Here is a 24,189-nt window from a genome sequence, read left to right on the forward strand (position 1 = left end):
AGACAGCAGCCCACCAGGCTCCCCCGTCCCTGGGATTCTCCAGGCAAGAACACTGGAGTGGGTTGCCATTTCCTTCTCCAATGCAGGAAAGTGAAAAGTGAAAATGAAGTTGCTCAGTTGTGTCTGACTTAGCGACCCCATGGACTGCAGCCTACCAGGCTCCTCCGTTCATGGGGTTTTCCAGGCAAGAGTACTGGAGTGGGGTCCCATTACCTATAAGCTGTTAGAACTCACCAGCAAAAGAAGAGGGAACAAGAGTTCCCTCTTCTCATCTTGGTAAAGGCATTATTTAAGTTTCCCAAGATGAGATGTTCGTACAGCAAAAAATGTGACTCACAACAAAGAGGTCTGATCTGATCACTAGGCAAATGTATATTACAGAATAGCAAAGGCTGAATAACTTGTTACAGAGTTTTCTGCTGTTTTAGCAGCTCAGTATCCAGTGGACATACAATGAAAAACACATTAGGTCAGGTGTCACGTAAGAAAATATCACTGTACCTCTTTACAAAAAATTCCTGAGTATCCCCAAAGTGAGGTTTACCTGCACTGGCATCTCCATTTTCCTTTCGTAACTCTCTAGCATATACTGTGCTTTACAGTTTTTTATGAGATCTTCACATCTCTTTTCAAAATGGAAAATGACGGTAATTTTGCTTTTATGCTAAAATTCTTGTAAAAACCTGGATAGTATTCATCTATTTTAATAGAAGAAAGCCAGTATTTTAAAGTATTTATATAAAACCCAAACTGTGTACACAGTCTGTTTTCATCATCAGTGCTGATATTCAACACAGCCGTATTTCCCAAAGTGTAAAATTATATATGAAGAATGTGATTTAATTACAAAACAGTACTGAATACTTTTTTAAGTCTCTGCAGTGCTTTTGCAAGTTCTGACTATGAAATCATGAATTTCAGTTTCTTCCAACTTCTGCACACAGTAGCACTCACCGTTTGAGCGCTCTGTGAACACCTAGTGATCTCAACAGACAATGGCAGAGACCACAGCAGCTATTTCCAAGTGACAGCATTTGGTTCTTTTAGTAAACTGTTTAGGTCGGTAAGTTGTGAAAAATAAATTATACTAGGCAATTTAGCCATATGTCTTCACTTCATGTACCCATGGTTTTGAAGATGTGTTCAACTCTACTTGTAAATGACTAGCTCAGCTTTAGCAATCTTATTCATTCTAGTGCTGATAATAATACTGGATTATTGATATACACATCTCAAATTTCTTATTTCTACTAAGTTTTCCATGATGGTCATAGCCATATCATGCCTTAAGCCCCTCCCCTGCCATGGTCAGGCAAATAATAAATTATGTAGGAAAATAAAGACAATTATTTAACTGAACTGACCAGTTGTTTCATTAGTTAAGTCAAAATGATCAAACAGTAGTCTTAGGTGGACAAAGCTTTAATCATGTTTCTCTTTAATAAGATCCTGCATCTAGGACAACTATCTGAAGAGCCCGAATTTGAATTATATGCAACATTAAATTGAGGAAGCAGAGAAAAATGGTAAGCCAGACCCTGCCAATGACTTAAAATGACTTACTCTTAATTTTTCTGCAATATATGCTATGCAGAAGATAGCACAGCACCCAAGGAAACCTAGAAAACTATGCAACAGGGTACCCCTAGCTGGCACACAATTCCATTATGTTGGCCACTATAGTAAGTTCATTATGTGAACACACACTAGCTATGAAGATATTAAAAAAAAAAACACACCTTCATTTTATTTGCCATTTATTGTTATCACTACACCTATGTACCAAACACAAGACCCAGCCTTTTATAACTAGCAGTATGCTTTCTACTACTGCTGCTGCTGCTGCTAAGTCGCTTCAGTCATGTCCGACTCGGTGCGACCCCATAAACGGCAGCCCACCAGGCTCCCCCGTCCCTGGGATTCTCCAGGCAAGAACATTGGAGTGGGTTGCCATTTCCTTCTCCAATGCAGGAAAGTGAAAAGTGAAAGTGAAGTCGCTCAGTCCTGTCCAACTCTTAGCAACCCCATGGACTGCAGCCTACCAGGCTCCTGCATCCATGGGATTTTCCAGGCAAGAGTACTGGAGTGGGTTGCCAATGGGTTCTAAAAAGTTAACTAAGTCTCTTCCGGTTCAAATGCTCTTTACAGGAGTTGGCATACTACAGTCTGCAGGTCAAATCCAGCCTGCCATCTATTTCTGTATAATCCATAAAAATCCATAAAGAATTTTAAAAAAATCTTAAGTTAAGAAAACCGTAAAAATATTTTAATACATGTTATAATTAGATCCCAGTGTCCACAAATCTGGGATCTAATAAAGGTTCACTCAAATACAGTCCCACTCATTCAGTTACTAATTGTCCATAGCTGCTTTTTGTGATGTAATAGTTGTGTCACAGCAGCAAAGACTCTGTGGACCACAAAAGCTAAAGGATTTACTATCTGGTCCTTTACATAAAAAGTCTGTCAACTCTGTCCTAGAACTCTATAACTAGTTTCTGTCTTGGCTTTCCAACTTCCCATTTAGGCAAGCTTTGACCAAGTTAAGATGACAATGTTGCACGAGTCACAGTGAAAAAAGGAGGAAGAATAACCAGGGAATACATGTGTGCTCTGACTCCTTACTGATGGAAATAAGTTATTTACAAAGCTTCTAAGAAAACCATATGTAAAAGGTTAATCAACTTTCGTTTCTTCCATGAAAGTAAAGTGAAAGTGAAGTCGTTCAGTCGTGTCCAACTCTTTGTGACCCCATGGACTGTAGCCTACCAGTCCATGGAATTTTCCAGGAAAGAGTACTGGAGTGGGTTGCCATTTCTTCTCCAGGGTATCTTCCAGATCCAGGAACAGAACCCTGGTCTCCCACATTGCAGGAAGATGCTTTACCGTTTGAGCCGCCAGGGAAGCCACTATTTCTTCCATATCCCCATGTTACTGAATTGCTAGCTAATCACATTCCTTAAATACTGCAACCAACTATGAAACCCTAGAGAAGGTTAACCTATATGGATTCAACAGTGGCCAACCGAAAAGGTAGGGAACTGGGACACAAGTTTCCATATGGGGAGAGACTGGTTTTGCTTAAGTTTCTGTCATGAGAGTATAATAGTGCTTTTTTTTTTTTTTAATAATCTTTTGATTTTGGAATGATTTTAGATGTACAAAATAGTTGCAAAGTTGATACAGAGAGTCCCCATATGCTTTTCACACAACTTCCTCTAATTTTAGCTTTTAATAGCTTTTCAAAAGAATTCTTTTCATTGAATTTTAAATATTTCATCTTCGAATAGCCTAAAAACATTTTCTGAATTTGGACACAATGGTAACATTTGGCTAAAAAGGGTAGATTTCTACACAAGAGCCATATATGTGCACATATGTTCATGTATAATGGAAAGAGGAAAAAGAAATACCAGTGGACAGCTGGGACATATGCTAGACTTAGAAATGGAGGAGAACGTGCCAAATTGGGATTCCAGAGGTTCCATTTCCATTCCTGTGCTTGTTACTGACTTTGTATCATTAAACTTCTTTCTCTATCAGTATGTTCAGCACAGTAGTGAAGGGACCAAAACACATGATCCGTATGATCCCTAAACCGAAGATTCTACTGGCCCTCTTTTCTCCTGTCCAGGCTCTGACATTCACTGACATATTATGGACCCAGAAAGGATGTGAAAAGCTGCAGCCAATCAGTATTCAAAGCCACATTAGTTTTACAGGTGGAGGTCATCACATGTTTATTAAGATACAGCTAAGACTTATGCACAGCATCTAGAAAGCTATTCCTGAAAATTAAAGCAGTACAATTTCAATCATATAAAGCAGTCAGAGGTGACTCCTTTCTTTGCTATGCCCATAAAATATTGTTATCTGCAGAGTGCTGAAACTATATATTGTGCTTTGCAAGAGGTGATAGGGCTAACAAAAGCCATTAGAGAATTCCAGCCCTAAAGAACAGAGCACATAAACTTGAAATTCCTAAATAAGTGAGCCCAGTGCCACGTAAGGCAATGCCACAGGATCCCATGACTAAAATATTACATTATCAAGTAATGGGAGACTTCTTAAATTAAGTTGAATGTGATACAAAACTTAAATACATTCCCTAAAATTCTGTCAAGTGTAAAAATAAATAAAAAATATACAAAGTTCTAGATTAATATTTTGTCTACATCATATGTTTGGCACTTGACTAATTTAAAACTTGACTGTGTGCTTATTATCCTCTCTTATTTATAATGATTGCACATATGCAAATCCTGATAATCACCAGATAAATGTTTTTAAGAGAAAAAACTATATCATATATATTTTAACCTATAGCACAGGGCGAGACATACATTCACAGAAAGGGAAATTAAGAAAAAGAAGGAAAATAGAAATATTAGTAGAATGTGAAGAGGGAGAGCCTGTGGCTTTTGAAGTTATTAATAAACAGCTTCAAGAAACCCCATAGTCCCAGGAAAAGTTAATTTGAGACAATAATTGCTAAATTGTTTCTAAGGAATTTTGGGTCTTGGGTCAGAGGATAAGTCACCACCCAGATCAGAATCACTGACAAAAAGAAAATTCAAATGAGAAAACTGAGGTCTAGATAGGGTTTTATTAACCTAGGTCACATGGTATATTTAATTGTGTCAAAAGCTCTCATCTTCCTTCTTCCCCCTTTTTCTCCAAAATTTATTTCTCAAGAAACGGTAAATACCTTCAAGGTCAGGTTCATGCCTCATACTTTCTTTATATGCCCCCAGAATATTCAGCAGGCGACTCAGAGGACTTACTAAGAGAAGGTACTCAAATAGAGTAAATATTTTGTCAAATAGACTTGAATCCATACACTCAAGACACTTAGGGTTTCTTTACATGATTTTTTAACTTTCAACTCCCCAGCCTGCACATTACATGAGAGAAACATGTTGGCAAGGGAAGGCCATTTCATGGTATGACTGATCCCAGAGTTGGAGACAGTACAGGGCAGAGATGGGATACCAATCCTCCTAGTTCTTCCTACCCCATACGCTGTTTAGTTTCCCCTTAGTTTCACACTATTTCCATCATTTTCTCTACGTTTTTCTTCTGTCCTGCCTTGTGTTTTTGCTCTCCCTTTTTTCCTTCTTCCTAGCCTAGGACATAGCCCCAACTCTAGCTCCCATCAGCACTGTTTAGCTCTGTTAATAGCAATGTCAACACACAATCCAATTCTATACAATTTAATTGGAAAACATGGCTGAATACTTACTTTCCTGGGTACTGCACATGAGGACATAAACATACATAAGATGACCCAGACTGTTCCCTTAAATAGCTCATAGTGTAAATATAGGGAGAGAAGTATATAATGAATTATGAATTCATACTAAAGCAACAGTAACCTATAAAAGAAATGACCAACATTCTGGGAAGGAGAGAATATTTATTAAGCAAGTAAATCTAACCTGGCTTTTGGAAGGTGAATGAGAATTCAGCAAAACCAAAAGAAGGAAAGGACAATCCAGTCAGATGATGACATGTACAAAGGCATAAATGTTTGGTATGGGGCAGTCAGTGTTGCTAGAGAAAAAGGAGATGACTATTCAGAGAGGAACAGATGGATGAATCCTGATGTAGGATACAAAAGTACACAGGCACTCTTTTGTCCACATTCCCAGAAGTCTCCACAAAAATTCCCATAAGAGATATCGTTTTTGTTCACCCCTCTTATACCTTTGCCAGCACCATGAAAAGAGCTTCTCCTACAAGTATCTGCTGCTGCGTGGCAGGAGGCAGATCTGAACTGAACCCTAAGCAGGAAATAAAGTTCAGCCAGAGCTATGGCAAAAAGTAGAACCACACAGCTAAGCCCAGCCTAGATCTGCCAACCCCCAGACTATGTGGAGACATGAGAAGAGTAAAAGCTTTATGTCATACTACTGAGATGCTATGATTGCTTGTTACCCTGGCAGTGTAGCTAACTTTGTGTTGTTGTGATTGTTTAGTTGCTAAGTCATGTTCAACTCTTTGGTGACCCCATGGACTATAGTTCTTCCAGGCTCCTCTGTCCATGGGATTTCCCAGGCAAGAATACTGGAGTGGGTTGCCATTTCCTTCTCTAGGGGATCTTGCTAACCCAGGAATCGAACTAGTGTCTCCTGCATTGACAGGAGGATTCTTTATCACTGAGCCACCGGGTAAGCCCATAGCTAACTAGCACACCAGAATTTTCACATGTTCACAGTCACATACCCATAAATACACTTTCTTTAAGTTGATGTTTGGAGTTGAGTCTAATTCCGGATACTCAATAGTGCCAAATGGACTGAAAAGAATGACAAACAAACACTGCAACGGCAGCATGTGGCAAGAACCCAGCAGTGCTTTATATATTCGTCATGCCAAACACACACTGCAGTCTCCTCATTCATAGACAGTAAAGCTTTTCCTGATAGCATGTGAAACTTTACAGAATTAAAGTCTCAGAGAATTACTCTACCATTATTAAGCCCACATTTGTTAGAAAGCCCTTCCTGTCCTGTATCAGACATGGAGATCCTATTGGTGTGTGCTGATATTAAAAATGCTCATCCCACCATAATGCAAAACTAAAGAAAACAAAAGGCTAGTATGTAAATTAGGGCAGAAATAAATGAAACAAACAAACAAACAAACAAACAAAGGAGACTATAGCAAAAATCAACAAAACTAAAAGCTAGTTCTTTGAGAAGATAAATAAAACAGACAAACCATTAGCCAGACTCATCAAGAAAAAAAGGGAGAAGAATCAAATCAACAAAATTAGAAATGAAAATGGAGAAATCACAACAGACAACACAGAAATACAAAGGATCATAAAAGACTACTATCAGCAACTATACGCCAATAAAATGGACAACTTGGAAGAAATGGATGAATTCTTAGAAAAGTATGACCTTCCAAAACGGAACCAGGATGAAATAGAAAATCTTAACAGACCTATCACAAGCACAGAAATTAAAACTGTAATCAAAAATCTTTCAACAAACAAAAGTCCAGGACCAGACGGCTTCACAGGTGAATTCTACCAAAAATTTAGAGAAGAGCTAATACCTAATACCTACTCAAACTGTTCCAGAAAATTGCAGAGGAAGGTAAACTGCCAAACTCATTCTATGAGGCCACCATCACCCAAATATCAAAACCTGACAAAGATGCTTCAAAAAAAGAAAACTACAGGCCAAAATCACTGATGAACATAGACGCAAAAATCCTTAACAAAATTGTAGCAAACAGAATCCAACAACATATTTAAAAAGATCATACATCATGATCAAGTGGGCTTTATCCCAGGGATGCAAGGATTCTTCAATATTCTCAAGTCAATCAATGTGATACACCACATTAACAAATTGAAAGATAAAAACCACTGATTATCTCAATAGATGCAGAGAAGGCCTTTGACAAAATTCAACACCCATTTATGATAAAAACCCTCCAGAAAGCAGGCATAGAAGGAACATACCTCAACATAATAAAAGCCATATATGATAAACCCACAGCAAACATTATCTTCAATGGTGAAAAATTGAAAGCATTTCCCCTAAAGTCAGGAACAAGACAAGGGTGCCCACTCTTACCACTACTACTCAACATAGTTTTGGAAGTTTTAGCCACAGAAAAAGAAAAAAAAAGGAATCCAGATTAGAAAAGAAGTAAAACTCCCACTGTTTGCAGATGACACGATCCTCCACATAGAAACCCTAAAGACACTAACAGAAAATTACTAGAGCTAATCAACAAATATCGTAAAGTTGCAGGACATAAAATTAATACACAGAAATCCCTCACATTCCCATACACTAACAAAGAAAAAACAAAAAGAAATTAAGGAAACAATTCCATTCACCATTGAAACAAAAATAATAAAATACTTAGGAATAAATCTACCTAAAGAAACAAAAGACCTATATATAGAAAACTATAAAACACTGGTGAAAGAAATCAAAGAGGACACAAATAGATGGAGAAATATACCATGTTCATGGATTGGAAGACTCAATACAGTGAAAATGAGTATACTACCCAAAGCAATCTATAGATTCAATGTAATCCCTATCAAGCTACCAATGGTATTTTTCCCAGAAGTAGAACAAATAATTTCACAATTTGTAGGGAAATACAAAAAACCTCAAATAGCCAAAGCGATCTTGAGAAAGAAGAATGGAACTGGAGGAATCAACCTACCTGACTTCAGACTATACTACAAAGCTACAGTCATCAAGACAGTATGGTGCTGGCACAAAGACAGAAATAGAGATCAATGGAACAAAATAGAAAGCCCAGTGATAATTCCATGCACCTATGGACACCTTATCTTTGACAAAGGAGGCAAGACTATACAATGGAGAAAAGACAATCTAACAAGTGGTGCTGGGAACCCTCTTACCTGTTGGTGGGAATGCAAACTAGTACAGCCACTATGGAGAACGGTGTGGAGATTCCTTGAAAAACTGGAAGTAGAACTTGCATATGACCCAGCAATCCCACTGCTGGACATACACACCGAGGAAACCAGAATTCAAAGAGAAACGTGTACCCCAATGTTCATCACAGCACTGTTTACAATAGCTGGGACACGGAAGCAACCTAGATGTCCATCATCAGATGAATGGATAAGAAAGCTGTGGTACATATACCCAATGGAATATTACTCAGCTATTAAAAAGAATACATTTTAATCAGTTCTAATGAGGTGGATGAAACTGGAGCCTATTATACAGAGTGAAGTAAGTCAGAAAGAAAAACACCAATATAGTATATTGATGCATATATATGGAATTTAGAAAGATGGTAACAATGACCCTATATGCGAGACAGCAAAAGAGACACAGATGTAAAGAACAGACTTTCGGACTCTGTGGGAGAAGGCAAGGGTGGGATGATTTGAGAGAATATCATTGAATCATGTATATTACCATATGTGAAACAGATCACCAGTCCAGGTTCGATGCATGAGACAGGGTGCTCAGGGCCAGTGCACTGGGATGATCCTGAGGGGATGGATGGGATGGGGAAGGAGGTGGGCGGGGGGTTCAGGATGGGGGACACATGTTCACCCATGGCTGATTTATGTCAATGTATAGCAAAAACCACTACATATTGTAAAGTAATTAGCCTCCAAATAAAATAAATGAATTAAGTTTTAAAAAAAGAACCCACTAAAATGCAGCGTGCACAAAGATGTTCATTGTAGCACTGTTTGCCAAATTGTAAACAACAAAAGAAAAACAGTGAAATGAATTATATAACAGATACTAGGGAAACCTCATTCATTTTTTCACTTTTCATTCATTCATTCACTTACTACTGTGTCTCAGAAGGATTTAAAGTGGTTCATATAATGATTTATTTATACAACCATGAAAAATTATGTTAAAAAACATGTGCACAATGAGAAATTCTCCTGAATATTAAGTGGAAAGGGTGGGATACAAGATATTGTGTGTGCAAAAGTAAGATTAAAAGCTAACCTTTGTTTAACATGTACAGAAGAAAGGGAAATCCATCAAAATATTATCAATGGTATTTGTCTGGGTGGTAACATTATAGGTGAATTTTTTCTATCTTTTTACTTTTATAAGTTTCATAAACTGAGCTTATAAGTTTATAATAAAGCTTGTATGTATGCAAAATATTAAAAAGATAAAGATAATTTTAACACCAAAAAAAAAATGAACTTCTTTCAGAAGTAATAACTTTGTCAGAAAGATATAAAGGGATTATAGCATATAATTAAAGATCCTTCCTCAAAGCATATCTAAGGAAAGGCAGTTGTGCTTAGTGGCTCAGTTGTGTCCAAATCTTTGACACCCTAAGACTTGCCAGGTTTCCTCTGTCCATGGGATTCTCCAGAAAAGATTGCTGGAATAGGTTGCCATGCCCTCCTCCAGGGGATCTTTCCAACCCAGGGATCTTCCCAACCCAGGTACTGAACCCAGGTCTCCTGCATTGTAGATGGATTCTTTCTGTCTGAGCCACCAGGGAAGCCCAAGAATACTGGAGTGAGTAGTCGATCCCTTCTCCAGGGGATCTTCTTGACTCAGGAATCGAACCTGGGTCTCCAGCATTGCAGATGGACTCTTTACCAGCTGAGTAGCTGAGCTACCAGGGAAGCCCAGAAAGGCAGTTTTATCATAGCATATTTCCATATACTAGTAAAACTTGTCACCTGCTACCAAAATAAACAGCAATGAGCATTGTCAGCTTGGATTTTGGAAGGTTCTGTTTCCATGTGGTGCCACCACTGACTTTCAGATCAGATCAGATCAGTCGCTCAGTCGTGTCCGACTCCTTGCGGCCCCATGAATCGCAGCACACCAGGCCTCCCTGTCCATCACCAACCCCGGGAGTTCACTGAGACTCATGCCCATCGAGTCGGTGATACCATCCAGCCATCTCATCCTCTGTTGTCCCCTTCTCCTCCTGCCCCCAATCCCTCCCAGCATCAGAGTCTTTTCCAATGAGTCAACTCTTCGCATGAGGTGGCCCAAGTACTGGAGTTTCAGTTTCAGCATCATTCCCACCAAAGAAATCCCAGGGCTGATCTCCTTCAGAATGCACTGGTTGGATGTCCTTGCAGTCCAAGGCACTCTCAAGAGTCTTCTCCAACACCACAGTTCAAAAGCATCAATTCTTCGGCACTCAGCCTTCTTCACAGTCCAACTCTCACATCCATGCATGACCACAGGAAAAACCATAGCCTTGACTAGACAAACCTTTATTGGCAAATAATGTCTCTGCTTTTGAATATGTTATCTAGGTTGGTCATAACTTTCCTTCCAAGGAATAAGCGTCTTTTAATTTCATGGCTGCAGTCACCATCTGTAGTGATTTTGGAGCCCAGAAAAATAAAGTCTGACACTGTTTCCACTGTTTCCCCATCTATTTCCCATGAAGTGGTGGGTCCAGATGCCATGATCTTCGTTTTCTGAATGTTGAGCTTTAAGCCAACTTTTTCACTCCCCACTTTCACTTTCATCAAGAGGCTTTTGAGTTCCTCTTCACTTGGGATGAGGCAAATAAAACAAGAGTCTAAACTAGACAGTCAGGCTCTCAGTCTACTGAGGGTAATGGAGTTAAGAACAGGAACCAAGTTTCCATCTTCTCTCCCATTCTCCTAGGCCTATCCTGTGTTTAGTCAATCAGTCGCATCTGACTTTTTGTGACCCCATGGACTCTAGTCTGCCAGGCTACTCTGTCCATGGGGATTCTCCAGGCAAGAATACTGGAGTGGGTTGCTGTGCCCTCCGCCAGGGGATATTCCCAACCCAGGGTTAGAACCCAGGTGTCCCACAGAGCAGGTGGATTCTTTACCATCTGAGTCACCAAGGAAACCCAAGAATACTTGAGTGGATGGACTCCAGGGCATCTTCCTGACCAAGGAATCGAACAGAGGTCTCCTGCATTGCAGGTGGATTCTTTACCAGCTGAGCTACCAGGGAAGAGTGATAGGAAGCTCTTTTTCAGAACCTAAGGAGTCACCATTAGGCATTTAGCTATTTGAAAATAAAGACTACCACAGGTTGATATACATGCCATGTACTGCTTCTAAGAATTTTCATTTTACATGACTTTTTAATAACAAGGAATATGACACTTGCCCCTAAACATGAATGTCACTTGGGAGAGGTAACATAGTGTCAGCACACAGTAAAATGCCAGAAGAGAAATCAGAGCTGCTTAAACCAAGAAGGCCTATCACTCAGCCTGTCTTGGAATCTCTCCCTTCTATGGAACTAGAACCATTTTATAAAATACTATTCATATCTCAGAGACAATCATTATAGTAGTAATTCAGTGTTATTCTGAAGGATGTCCTATACTCATTTACCCTATATGAATAACATAAATGAATCCATTAGACATCATTGCTTAAGTAACAGTATGGCCTTTAGCTAAGAATAGATTCTATGTTGCTTAAAGACCTGAAAGTTTCTCCTCTCAGAAACATCTACATTAAGTCACACAGATACTTGAAATAGTGTAAGGAAATTCCGTGAAAATATTCAAGTTCTTCCTTAATGTGTCCAGTCGATTTCAATCACGAGTTGTCTTGCATAGTTTTCAATTGTTCCCTTCCAAAAGCTAAATATGTCTTGTATTTTACATACTGTAAGATTGCGGCCTGTCACACATATAGGAAAATTGTTGTTTAAAAGCTGCAATGTTTAAAGTGAAATAAAACTTATGCTTACAGTGGTAAATATTCCTGGATTAATAGAGTTGCAGCAGACACAGATATACTCCAAAAACTGACTGAAGTCTGTGGTATTAGAAAGACAGAAAATTTATCTAGTTTTAGCAAATGTCAAATCAGCAGCCATTACTTTGAAGATTAATAAAAGATATAATGGCTTCTAGATAGCCTCTAAACAGAGATTACTATGAATGGAGAAGTGATTTACCAACAGTCACCACAATGAGATTTCTTTAAAGGTTACAATCATCAGTTATTTAGCTGAAACACTGCTGAGAATGCCTGGTCATTTCTTGAATAATGCATAATGTTCATTGTAGATTTGATCTGTATTATAACAATAGAGATATTTCTAAAATAATGGAAAAAAAACTATCTGTTACCTTCCAATTGCTTAACATATCATTTCCATGAAGTAATTGACTCAGGACATATTACACACCGCCACCTGAGTGTGCTTTCAGCAAGCACAACTTGCAATAATCTGTACACAATGGGCATCACAAAACAAACTCATCAACCTTTATAGACTTTTAAGAAAAGATATGATGAACACAGGGCAGAATAAAGAACCTTTCTGAAGCAGTAAATTAAAATAATTAAATTTCTATATAGTTGTTTGGGACAAATTTAAATTTAAGCTTTGAAATTTAATTATTAACATGAACAACTCATCACATTAAAAAGATGCTGCCTACATCGTGTAAGCACTTTTCATATAAATTTCCAAATGCCTTTAGGTTTATTCAAGAGACTGCTTGGAGAAGCACGAAGTATAATGTCTACTGTTTTATTGTTGGATTATGAACTGCACTTCACATGATGCTGGAGGCTATTTATATAAGCTTGTTTATCCATATGAACTTCTTCAAGGGCACAACATAGAAGACCTTAGCAAATTAAAATGAATTTCTTTTGATGTTGTTGTTTCATGAATGTTTGATCAGAATGAGTAGCAGGTTTGCATTAAAGAGGAAAGCAATAAAATATACATATATTGTACAGCAGAACCAGCTTACCGAAAGCACCCATTGCATTTCTAGCAACCTTTGAGAGCCAGAGTAAACAGTAGCAAGTCCCCTACTTCAGTACAGTATAGACTTCAGTTCTAGACTATCATCAGATTTCTAATAGAGGGAGTAAACATGTGACAACTGGATGATCTGTGATAAACTGGATAAAATTTTTTAAATAATTAAGTCTGGTATATAAATTCCAATCTTCCCACTTTTCTCACTGACATCACCATGTTCCTCTATAGACTGAACTTATCCTATGAGCAGAGACAGTATTTTATCTTATTTTAATCCATCTTCATCATTAGTATTTACATAGTTAAGTTGACTGGAGGTCACACAAAAAAATGAATTATTAGCCATAGTCCAAAGCTAAGAGCATTCTCATCTGGATGATGAGATAGAAATCAAATGATGATGATGATAGAAATCAAATATTATTGCTAGAAATAATATCTGAAAGAGCCCTAGACAGAAAAGCAAAACAATGGGATTCTAATTTTAGATCTTCTAATACTTAACTGTAGGAGAAGGCAATGGCACCCCACTCCAGTACTGTTGCCTGGAAAATCCCATGGATGGAGGAGCCTGGTAGGCTGCAGTCCATGGGGTCGCTAAGAGTCGGACACGACTGAGCGACTTCACTTTCACTTTTCACTTTCATGCACTGGAGAAGGAAATGGCAACTCCAGTGTTCTTGCCTGGAGAATCCCATGGACAGAGAAGCCTGGTAGGCTGCAGTCCATGGGGTCGCACAGAGTCGGACACAACTGAAGCGACTTAGCAGTAGCAGCAATACTTAACTGTAAGCCCTTTCTATATCATTTCCCTCACCTGTAAAATGAGGGCTTAGTTCTATACTATCTATAAGTATGCATCTCTAAAAGGCCATGATTCCAAAAGCAAGCAGAATTATCACATTGTAGAAGAATGAACAGGGCTTCCCTGGTGGCTCAGTGGTAAAGAAACCACCTACCAGTTCAGGAGACGTGGGTGTGATCTCTGGGTCAGGAAGATCCCCTGGAAAAGGAAATGGCAACCCAATCCAGTATTCTTGCCTGGGAAATCCCATGGACAGAGGAGTCTGGTGGACTAAGGTCCAGAGGGTCACAAAAGAGTCAGACATGATTTAGCGACTAAACAAGAGCAAGAAGAGTAGACAGACCATGGAACCATTAGACTTTTCTACTTTGGCAGTAACCACTACCAAGGAAGACTATAAGCTACCAACTCTCTTAAAGAAAAGATGGAAGTAAAAGATAATTATGTTAAACAAGTTAATATAAGTTCCTCAGTCAATGTATTTCAAATTGAATAAAAAGATTAAGAATATATTTTATACTCTTTTGTGATTTCTAACCTGCTACATGTATCCATTCATCTTACATGATTTGGAATAAACACAAAGACAACCTACTAAATAAACTCTTAAGTATTTACTAGGATTATACTCACATCCTCAGCTTTGGAAAATTCCCGTTTTAGTATCTGGAACATGGACTGGTATATTACCAAGCTGACATCAACATTCTTAAGGGTAGAAGGGCTGTGTAAGAAAAGCATGAATGTGCCTTGGTCTATTTGTCGTGTGCTTCCTCATATTGACACCCTGCCCTTGAGAACTATCTCCGTTGTATGTTCTTCTCAACCTTCAAATGTCATTCTTATACTTAGAGCAGGAGTCTGTGAACTATGGCTTGTGGGCCAAACTTGGTGGCAGCTGCCTGCTTTGCAAGTATGGTTTTATTAGAACACAGCCATATCTTGTTATTTATATTTGTCTATGATTGATTTCATTCTGCAATGGCAGAGTTGAGTACTCCCCCAAAACTAAAATATTTACTATATATGGCCTTTACAGAAAATGTATGCCAACCTCTGCCCTAGAGAAAAATAACCTGTTACAATTTGCATTCAAATTTTCCTTCTCTAATAAGCATAAGAAACAGAATCCCTAAGTAACGATAACAAAGATGCAAACAGATTCACACAGATAACTACATACATATGATTACACCTCTTAGCACAGAATTATCAAGTCACTGCTGTTGAACTTTCATTTTATTTGAATCCTATAAGAAGTTATAGCTTTCCCCAGTATCCTTCCCTACAACAGCCAAGAATACAGGGACTTCACAGGTACTCATCAAGGTATAATCACATAGCTAAGAATCTAATTCCTCCCCCAGAGAAGGCTGCCTGCAATTCCATCCCATGTCCAGTTATTCCATGCTCACCAAGGGCCTAGATACTAAGTTAAAGCAGAAAAACCAACAGATCCCATTCCATGCCTTGAGTGATACATTGTTAAAGAAAATCAGTGGCCAACACCACACGTACATCAATAAATACATGCATGCATATTCATATACTTAAAATCTCATTAGTTATTAGATGTTTCAAGAACATGCAAGAAAATAACCCTCTTGAGTATCAAGGTAAAAAAGACCTAAAGTTTTAATAAATTTTAAGGGTAAGTACATCCAGATTGGGAGCATAAATACATGTTTATATTTACAAATTGTAGGCATTATATATAAAGAGTTGAAACAATACATAGATTGATCACTTTGTTAGTCAATAAAATCATTATTCAAAATGCCTACTACAACTGTACTCTGCTCTTTGCCTCTCTTTGGTAACTAAAATCAGAAAATGTTAGTCCTAACCTTTACCAAGTATTCTCTTAACCACCCCCCACTTAATAATAATTTGCATATATTAGCATAACATAAGTTAAACCCAAGAAACATTTTAATGTAAGTCATTCCATTCTCATTTCCCTGAAACCTTATCTAAAGTGATAGACTATTTAGGCTGACAGACTTTTTGAAAATAAAATAGAAATAGAAGAGGTTTATTTCACCTTCACATGGTGTCTTTCTCATGCAGAGTTCAGATTTCCACAATTGTATCCCTTTAAAGGATTTGATATGCAGGAAAAGAAGAGAGGATGATGGTAAACGTTTCATCTCAGAGACACCAACAGACCACATTCCAGGATCAACAGGGGCTGAAACCTTACCTTTTACTGACGTGTTAGGTGGAGGGCCTTCCATCCGCAAGTTCCATGGAGGGTCCCCCTGGTTAGCAAAGTCCCTCATTTTCAGGTAGCTGATTGTAAGTCGAATGATGGAAGCCTTGTCAAGCTGGCTAGTGATGGCTGCAGGAAGAGGCAACAACTTGGCCAATTCATAGAACTCAAAGTTTTCTTTTCCCCGGCGGGACCGGGCAGCGTCCCGGGACTTCTCCTTTCTCAATGCTTGTAAACTGGAATCAAAGAAGTGAAAAAGTGCTGTTTAGAACGTGTGATTCTGTCAATCAGATGAACACTGCTTTTCTTTTTACTTCATCTGTGCCCGCCCCTCCCCGCAACCAGCAAAATCTACCAAAATTTTCTTCAAAATTTCAGGGCCACGGTAAAAGGAGTTCCAGACAAAGACCACTAAAACCATAAATTCTACCTCTGGGCTTATATGCCACAAACTCATGTGCAATGAGTAAAAATAGTTTGCTTGTTAAGTTTTTCCCTCCAATTACCCAGGCACTGAGATATAGTCATTGTTTTTGAGACATAAGATTTACAGGTGATGCTTGCTATTATCAGCTATGAGCAATTTAAAAGACGGTGATTATAATTACATATCTGCATGTGTGAGTGTATGCTCAGTTGTGTCCAACTCTTTGTGACCTTATGGACTGCAGCCTGCCAGGCTCCTCTGTCCATAGGATTCTCCAGGCAAGAATACTGGAATAGTTGTCATTTGCTCCTCCACGGGATCTTCCTTATCCAGGGATAGAACCACATCTCCTATGTCTCCTGAATTGGCAGGCAAATTCTTTACCACTGAGCCCCCTGGGAAGCCCATTTATAGATCTATTTTTAAGCCAATGGCTTTGTTCATTCAACTATTATCACTCTGGGATCTTAAACCCTCAAAAGTGTAGTTGCTCAGTCATGTCCAACTCTTTGTGACCCCATAGACTGTAGCCCTGCCAGACTCCTTTGTCCATGGGATTCTCCAGGCAAGAATAACAGAGTGGGTTGCCATTCCCTTCTCCAGGGGATCTTCCTGACCTAGGAATTGAACCTGGGTCTCCCACATTGCAGGCAGATTCTTTACCATCTGAGCCACCAGGGAAGACTAAACCCTCAAAAGGATACATTTTAAAAAATGTTTTCTATTACCATCTCGAGGAACAAAGGCTAAACAAAAACACAGTTCACAGAATTAACAAATAAAATGCTGATGTGCTTCCAGCCCTCAATAAGAATCATAACCTTCAGTCCGATAAAGAAAAACTCTCATTGAAAATGATGATTTCAATGGAACTTTATAAATGCACTGGTAATTGGTTGATAAGAGAATACTTTAATTCTTTATTAAGGAGCATACATTCATAGATGGATAGATTCTCTAAGATATTAGAGAATAAAATATATCACCCAGAAAAGTCAAACTTTAAAATAATATAAATTTAATGTTGAAAGATAAAGCCCCATATGGGTTATTAAAATTTATAAACATTATAGACATATTACTTCACAGAAGAGGCAACAGGTGGGATCCAGCATTTTCCTTTAACTATTTATGCACATTTCTGTTTGAAGTTTGCTCGCATTGCTGAGGGCAGAATCTGGCACAACTGAAGTTATATGTGAGTATCTGACAGGAGAAATCCACCTACTCTGAATTGTTCTGTTTTGCGTCTGATGAAAAATAAAATTCAAAATCAGACTGTGATGATAAATAATTGGGCAATATTTAGAGTATCAAGGTATTATTAACATCATATATAAGTATCCATTTTATCGGGCTTTGAAAGCATTTAAAATCTTTGAATCTAGCATCCTGGTTTTTCCCAATATAAAATATCAAGAAAGAGGAGCAAGACCAGAGGAACAGGTCAAAATAAGTCGAGTAGTATGGCTTCAACCTCTTAATATGAGCAATAACATTCCATATTACCTTGCTGCTGCTAAGTCGCTTCAGTCGTGTCTGACTCTGTGAGACCCCATAGACAGCCCACCAGGCTCCCCCATCCCTGGGTTTCTCCAGGCAAGAACACTGGAGTGGGTTGCCATTTCCTTCACCAAGGCATATTACCTTAGACCATATCTGATATTGTTCATAGTGGAAAACTGTTTTCACTGCAGACACTTCAAGTGTTTTACTGAGTATCTATGTAATTTAAATAGCTCCATGATGTTTGGGTCAAATACTTGCTAGGCTAATAGCCCAACAGGTTTCATGTTTGCTCCATTAATAAAATATTTGACATTAGCCAGTTAATGTATTTCTCAGAACTAGACCAATTAACACTACCATTTTCAGAGTCAAAGCAGTCACAGGTGACAAATCTTTGTCCTGATATCTCTGGTGATAATCTTCAGTGGAAACATCACTAATTTATACGGAAAAGCTATATCATTTTGTTTCCCAAGATTTTAGCTGACCTCCATTCAATTATTCAAATGCTCAATGTGGCTGATTGATAACTAGGTACACGAAAGCAAGAGATGCCTTAAAGTCTGACCAAGTACAAGTAAAATCTGAATCTATGTCAACATCTTAGGATAAAACAATGATTCATAGCCCTCCTCTACCCCTATATAATAAAAGTAATCTATCTAACACCATTTAAGTCAGCTGTACCCAAAGAACTATGTCACTTGACATGTTTTATCTACCACTTGTAGAGTGCAGGGGTTCAAGTTTAGTGCTTTGCTCTTTTTGTGTTATCATAATCGAATACTACTCCAGAAGGTGGGCTGAGCTTATATATAAATTTTTTTTTTTTTTTTGGTCCTATAAGTGACTATGATGGAGCTCTGGAGCAAGGCTGCTAACTCAAGGGCTTGCAGGGTTAAGGCAGGGAATGTCAATGAGTAAAGAGGCCTGATGCTGACTGTGGAGAACTGGAGGATGACAGCCCAGGCAAAGGAAAGCATATACAGTTTTCGCCTTGTGTGTGCTGCTTTGGGGGAAGGCTTACATGTGCTGCCAGATTTCAGCTACTGCTGTTTCTAGTAAACAAAAAATCCGAATTTTTACATAGTATTTCCAAGTTTATGTTACATTTTAAGCTTATGTTAACTAATTGGCATTTTTGAAAAGCATGCAAGCCAAATAAAACATGCCATTTGGTCAATAATGGAGCAGGGACTCATTTTGCAATTGGGTAATAATTCAGGAGGTCAATTCTGCCAGAAGTTTCACATGGATGTTATATGTAATTTTCCTTATATATGTCATTCAGTGGTCACAAATAGATTCATCTGATACCTAATCAATATTACTAACATTCATAATGGGAATTTCTCTATTCACCTAAAGCCAATAGAAGATTAAGCAATATTCTGAAATTGATATTTACTGTATGGGCTTATCAATAACCTAAGGAAAAAAACTAATCCTAAGGTAGAAAAGCCAAAGATCACAGGGAGTAGCCCAGTGGGCTCCAAGGGTGAAGTAGAGTGGAGATGACTCTTTTTGGTCCACTCAGGGAAGGTGGGGTATATGGACACTAATGCTTTGGGGTTCCTCGCTTAAACACTGCCCTCTGACACTTGGCTTTTCTAAAATAGCACTTACTTTATGTGCTTCTATATATTATCTTATCAGTTCTTCTCTATCACTCCCCCCCTTTAAAAAAAAATCTCTTTACACACACTGTGTTACCCTACTGGAGTAATCTTCCTGTCCACAATCTTAATAACAAAGGGTTTCCATGACTCCCCACCACATCATTATGCAGACACCACAGTACAGAAGATTTCCAGAATGAGGGCACTGTGTCTGTAATAAGTAGTAATTGGTTTTGAGGGCAACAGCAATAAAATACAGTCAAAGGATTATAGAGGTTGTGGAGATACTGATACAATAGATGAAGCTAAAGACCTTAAGACAATGACAGATTGTGGATTAATCTTTTGCCTGCTTTTGTGAAGTAGAGCCTAGTTAGAAGTAATTCTCACACTGAATTAAGGACTACATTAAAACCTAACCTAAATTTGCATTTGTACATTGTGTTCTAAATCAAAACATTACAGTTGCATTTCTAAATACTAGAGAAAGAATGGATTGACTGTGAGTAAATGTTACTGCCTGATGTCTGCCACTTAAAATGTGACTAAGTAGTAAGTTACTTCTTGAGCCCAAAATTCCCACTACTTTAATGCTCTTCCACTTAGACTCTGAATAAAAGAAAATCCTCCACAAATCAAAATTTTAACTCTGTGATGACAACAGTATCATCTTCATTAATAATTACCACCAACAACAAATCAACAACTATTTTCAAAGACACACATGCATATCTGAAAATCATATCCAAAATAATGTGTGTGTGTGTGTATATATATATATATATATATTTGAGGGTTTATTAAATGATTCTCAAATTTTCAAAAGGGATCCATCACTCCATCCAAAAGAATAATGATCTAACATATAGAATTTCTTCTTATAAGGATTATAAAGCTGGATTCTGCTCTCTTTTTGCCATTGATGTTGCTAGAATTAACTTATCCTAAAAATATCCTTGGTTAAAATAATATTATTTAATGTATGTTTTCACTCAACATCTTTAAGCAACTTTTACACATTTATAAAGTTATACCTTTAAGCATATACCTAACAAGCAATCAAAAAAGAGTTTACTAAGAATGAAGATTCAGCAGTCAGTATTTGTTAAACATAAAGTTATTTTTTGAATCCTCCATGTATTTTAAGTTCCTTTGGCAAGCTGTATGTTTCATGGAAAGAGTTCCAATGAAGGGATTCTGAGATCCACTTTGGCCATTGTAGACATTATAATTCTAAGTCACTATGTTGAACTTCAATTTTATCATCTTAGACCATGAGGATGACAAAAAAGTAGCATTTGGCAAATCTTCTGGGACCACTGCAATGGCTCACATGATAATTTCATAGTAATATATTGTAGACTATAAAGAAGTGAACCTCCCTTGGACAGTTCTATATTGCAACAGTTAAGATAGTCTGTAAACTCTAAACGTGGTAGAGTCTCCTTTAGAGCTTTACAACAAAGAATTTTAATAAGACTGAAGAATGCCTAAATGTAGTCAACCTATACTTAAGCTTTCTTGGAAGCACAGATGTTTGGAGCAGGGGCTCCATGTCCACAGCATCACACAGGTACTAGCTGGCAATCGTGGACAGAAGTCTCAGCTTCTTTGGACCTCAATTTCCTCATCTGGGAAACAGACATTATAGTAGAACATACTTCACAATATCTTCAAAGGAGTAATTGAGCTAATATATGTCAAGTGCTAAATGCCTTGACATATATTACTTACAACTGCCATGTTGTAAATGTTACATAAACATGGAAAGTGAAAGTGAGAACGTCAGTTGCTCAGTCTGTCCAGCTCTATGCAGCCCCATGGACTGTACCCCGCTGGTTCCTCTGTCCATGGAATTCTCTAGGCAAGAATACTGGAGTGGGTTGCCATTCCCTTCTCCAGGGGGTCTTCCTGACCTAGGGCTCCTGCACTGCCAGGAGATTCTTTACCATCTGAGCCACCAGGAAAGTCACTATAGGCACTGACTACTATTATAATAACTTTATACCTAGGAAAAAGCCTGACTGTTTTAATCTTAGTACCACATCTGATCGCTACCTTGTTCCTCCAGAATTCTTTACAATTTTCTTTTAACTAGTAGCATCTTTCCTATCATTTTATTTTTCATTCAGGCTATAGTTTCTATAATTCTAAATACCTATGTTTTTTACTCATTGTTTCTCAAACTCCTTTCTTTACTGCCACTTATGACTTTCATTTTTTAGTAAATTTTACTTCCCATATAGTGACAGTAGAAATTAAGTCAGAGAGCTGACTTCTGCTTGGTGATAACCCTAAAATTGCCTATTTATTTAAATGCCTCCATGTTCTCTCATGCTTCTCACTTTCTGCAAGCTCTGTCTGCTGCCTCTCTCAGCATGTCTTCCACAATAGCAGGAGACAGAGGGTAAGTGCATGAATTCCAGAGCCTGTGCTTAAATCCTGGCTCTATGACTAATTACATAATAATTAGTAAATGTGAGCAACTTACTTAACATCTTTTGCCTCAGTTTCTCACCTGTGATATGTGATGATAATACTGCTTCATAAGGCTCCTGTTAAAATTAACTGAGGTAGTTAAAAAAATATTTATAGTGGTGCCTAGGACACAGTAAAACTGTATAAGATGTGTTAAATCAAAACCCAAGCTTATGTCACACTAACTGTTGTATGCTTTGAGGTCCTTTATAATTTATACTGTGTTCTCACCAATAAGATTTCCATCTACTGGTTCTGACATACCACACCATATACTAAGTGAAATAAAACTACTTGATTGCAGAGATATTGATTTTTCATTATGTTCCTCCTTACGCCTAGGTCTACCTGTCTTTTACTATAGGTATACTCAATGACTTGTTCAAATAAAAAATGCATGTCTCATTAATGGAAGATGAAATGTTTATAAATAAGTGATTTCCTATGCTAAGAATAATAAAGGATCATTTTTTAGTTCCCTAAAGTAGAAAAAACTGACATTCAAAATTGACAAGCAATTTTGTTTATAGAGAAAAATGAACATCCAAACAGTAATTAAGGGAATGGGCGGGTTACTCGGGAGGACTGTGAAAGCTTCTATGGAAGACTTCAAAATTGCAATGATAATTATTCATCAGAAAGAGTATATGTGTATTCCTAGCAGGAAGATGATCTTTCAAAGCATCTCCTAAAACATCACAAATCTGAAAGCTCTGTCTGCCAGGCAAAGCTCCAAATCCAGGACCATGGAGAGCTCACCCAGAACACTTGGAGCAGGGAAGAAACTTGGAAGGACAACAGCAGTTTCCAGTTCTAGCCTCCATACTGGGGGCAAGGCTGAATCGTGAAACTCTACTTGAGCCAGAAATGAGACAGGAAAAAAAGGTAAAAGAAAGTTTTGTTGCTTCTTAGAAAAAAAAACAAAAACCAAACAGGCACTGCCACTATCACAAAGCCAATATTATGAAATTGACTTAGCACTTGCAATCTCTCCGAAGCAGTCTCAGAGTTGGATAAAGGTGTCAATTGTTCACTGGGACACTTGTCCATAGTGGAAAAAGCAGGTAACTTTGGATGTGATGACTCATTAAAAGAACTAAGTTGTCTCTTGTGGTTTGTCAAATTTAGCTTTGCAAAGTTCAATTTCTTTGGTTTTCTACTTCACAGAAATGGTGATAGTGATTACAGAAACAAGACAGTTGGATATTTACAGAATGTAACAGAGCAGAAATAGTAACTGTCCCAGAGGAGCCAACAGAAGTAAGTCCCCTTAGTCAAATGTTTCTTATTCAATGACTTCTTCACAGCCAGATATCTATCAGCTATTTTTTAATACTTTATATTTATGGAATGATTTCTTATATGGACATTATCAACAGATCCATACTCTCTCTACATAAAAATCCTCTCTCTAAGCCTCAAAGTTAACACCTTCATGTAAACTTTTAGACTACAATAACTAGTCTTTATAAAAGAACACGGCAGGTTTTGGTCATTAACTCTAGGGGAAAGGAAAAGTAGAGTAAAAACCACTTTAAATTTTACCTTTTTAAAGTACTTCTAAGGAGCCAGACAGGCAGTTTTTTTTTTTTTATGGATTTTCCTACTTGTTTTGCTTAGGAGAATCCAGCACTAGACTTCTACTATTTATCAATTAATCTGGCATGCAGACTCAAAGGAAGAAGGTCGACCTGTATTAAAAATGCAGCCATCAAAAATTCATCAAAGGCTGCAGCATTTTAACTCATGAACCTTTGAACACCTGCATACTTGTCAGATCTCTGGTCATAGTTAACGGTGAAATCTATAGTTACTCTGGTACCTACACCTGCCCTGACATGAGCTGAATGAGGCAGCTTCCCAGGGAAAAAGTACAGTAAAGATTCTATAAGCAC

The 24,189-nt window shown here is 37.9% G+C and overlaps 1 protein-coding gene across 4 annotated transcripts in view; it reads right to left on the reverse strand.

Moving 5' to 3' along the window:
- Window positions 1-24,189, reverse strand: part of NPAS3 (neuronal PAS domain protein 3) — a 958,674-nt gene that overhangs the window by 634,435 nt on the left and 300,050 nt on the right. For 3 of the 4 annotated variants that reach the window (XM_086363633.1, XM_086363630.1, XM_086363631.1), the window contains one exon: window positions 16,253-16,497. In XM_086363633.1, coding sequence (XP_086219759.1) covers window positions 16,253-16,497 — 245 coding nt within the window. Of the gene's footprint in view, window positions 1-16,093; window positions 16,145-16,252; window positions 16,498-24,189 lie in introns of all 4 variants that reach the window. The other variant, XM_086363632.1, reaches the window with a different exon arrangement.

This window comes from Bos grunniens, chromosome 21, assembly GCF_055505025.1.
Source record: "Bos grunniens cultivar Pamir isolate PY7600 chromosome 21, Bosgru_T2T1.0, whole genome shotgun sequence".
Lineage (NCBI taxonomy): Eukaryota > Metazoa > Chordata > Mammalia > Artiodactyla > Bovidae > Bos > Bos grunniens.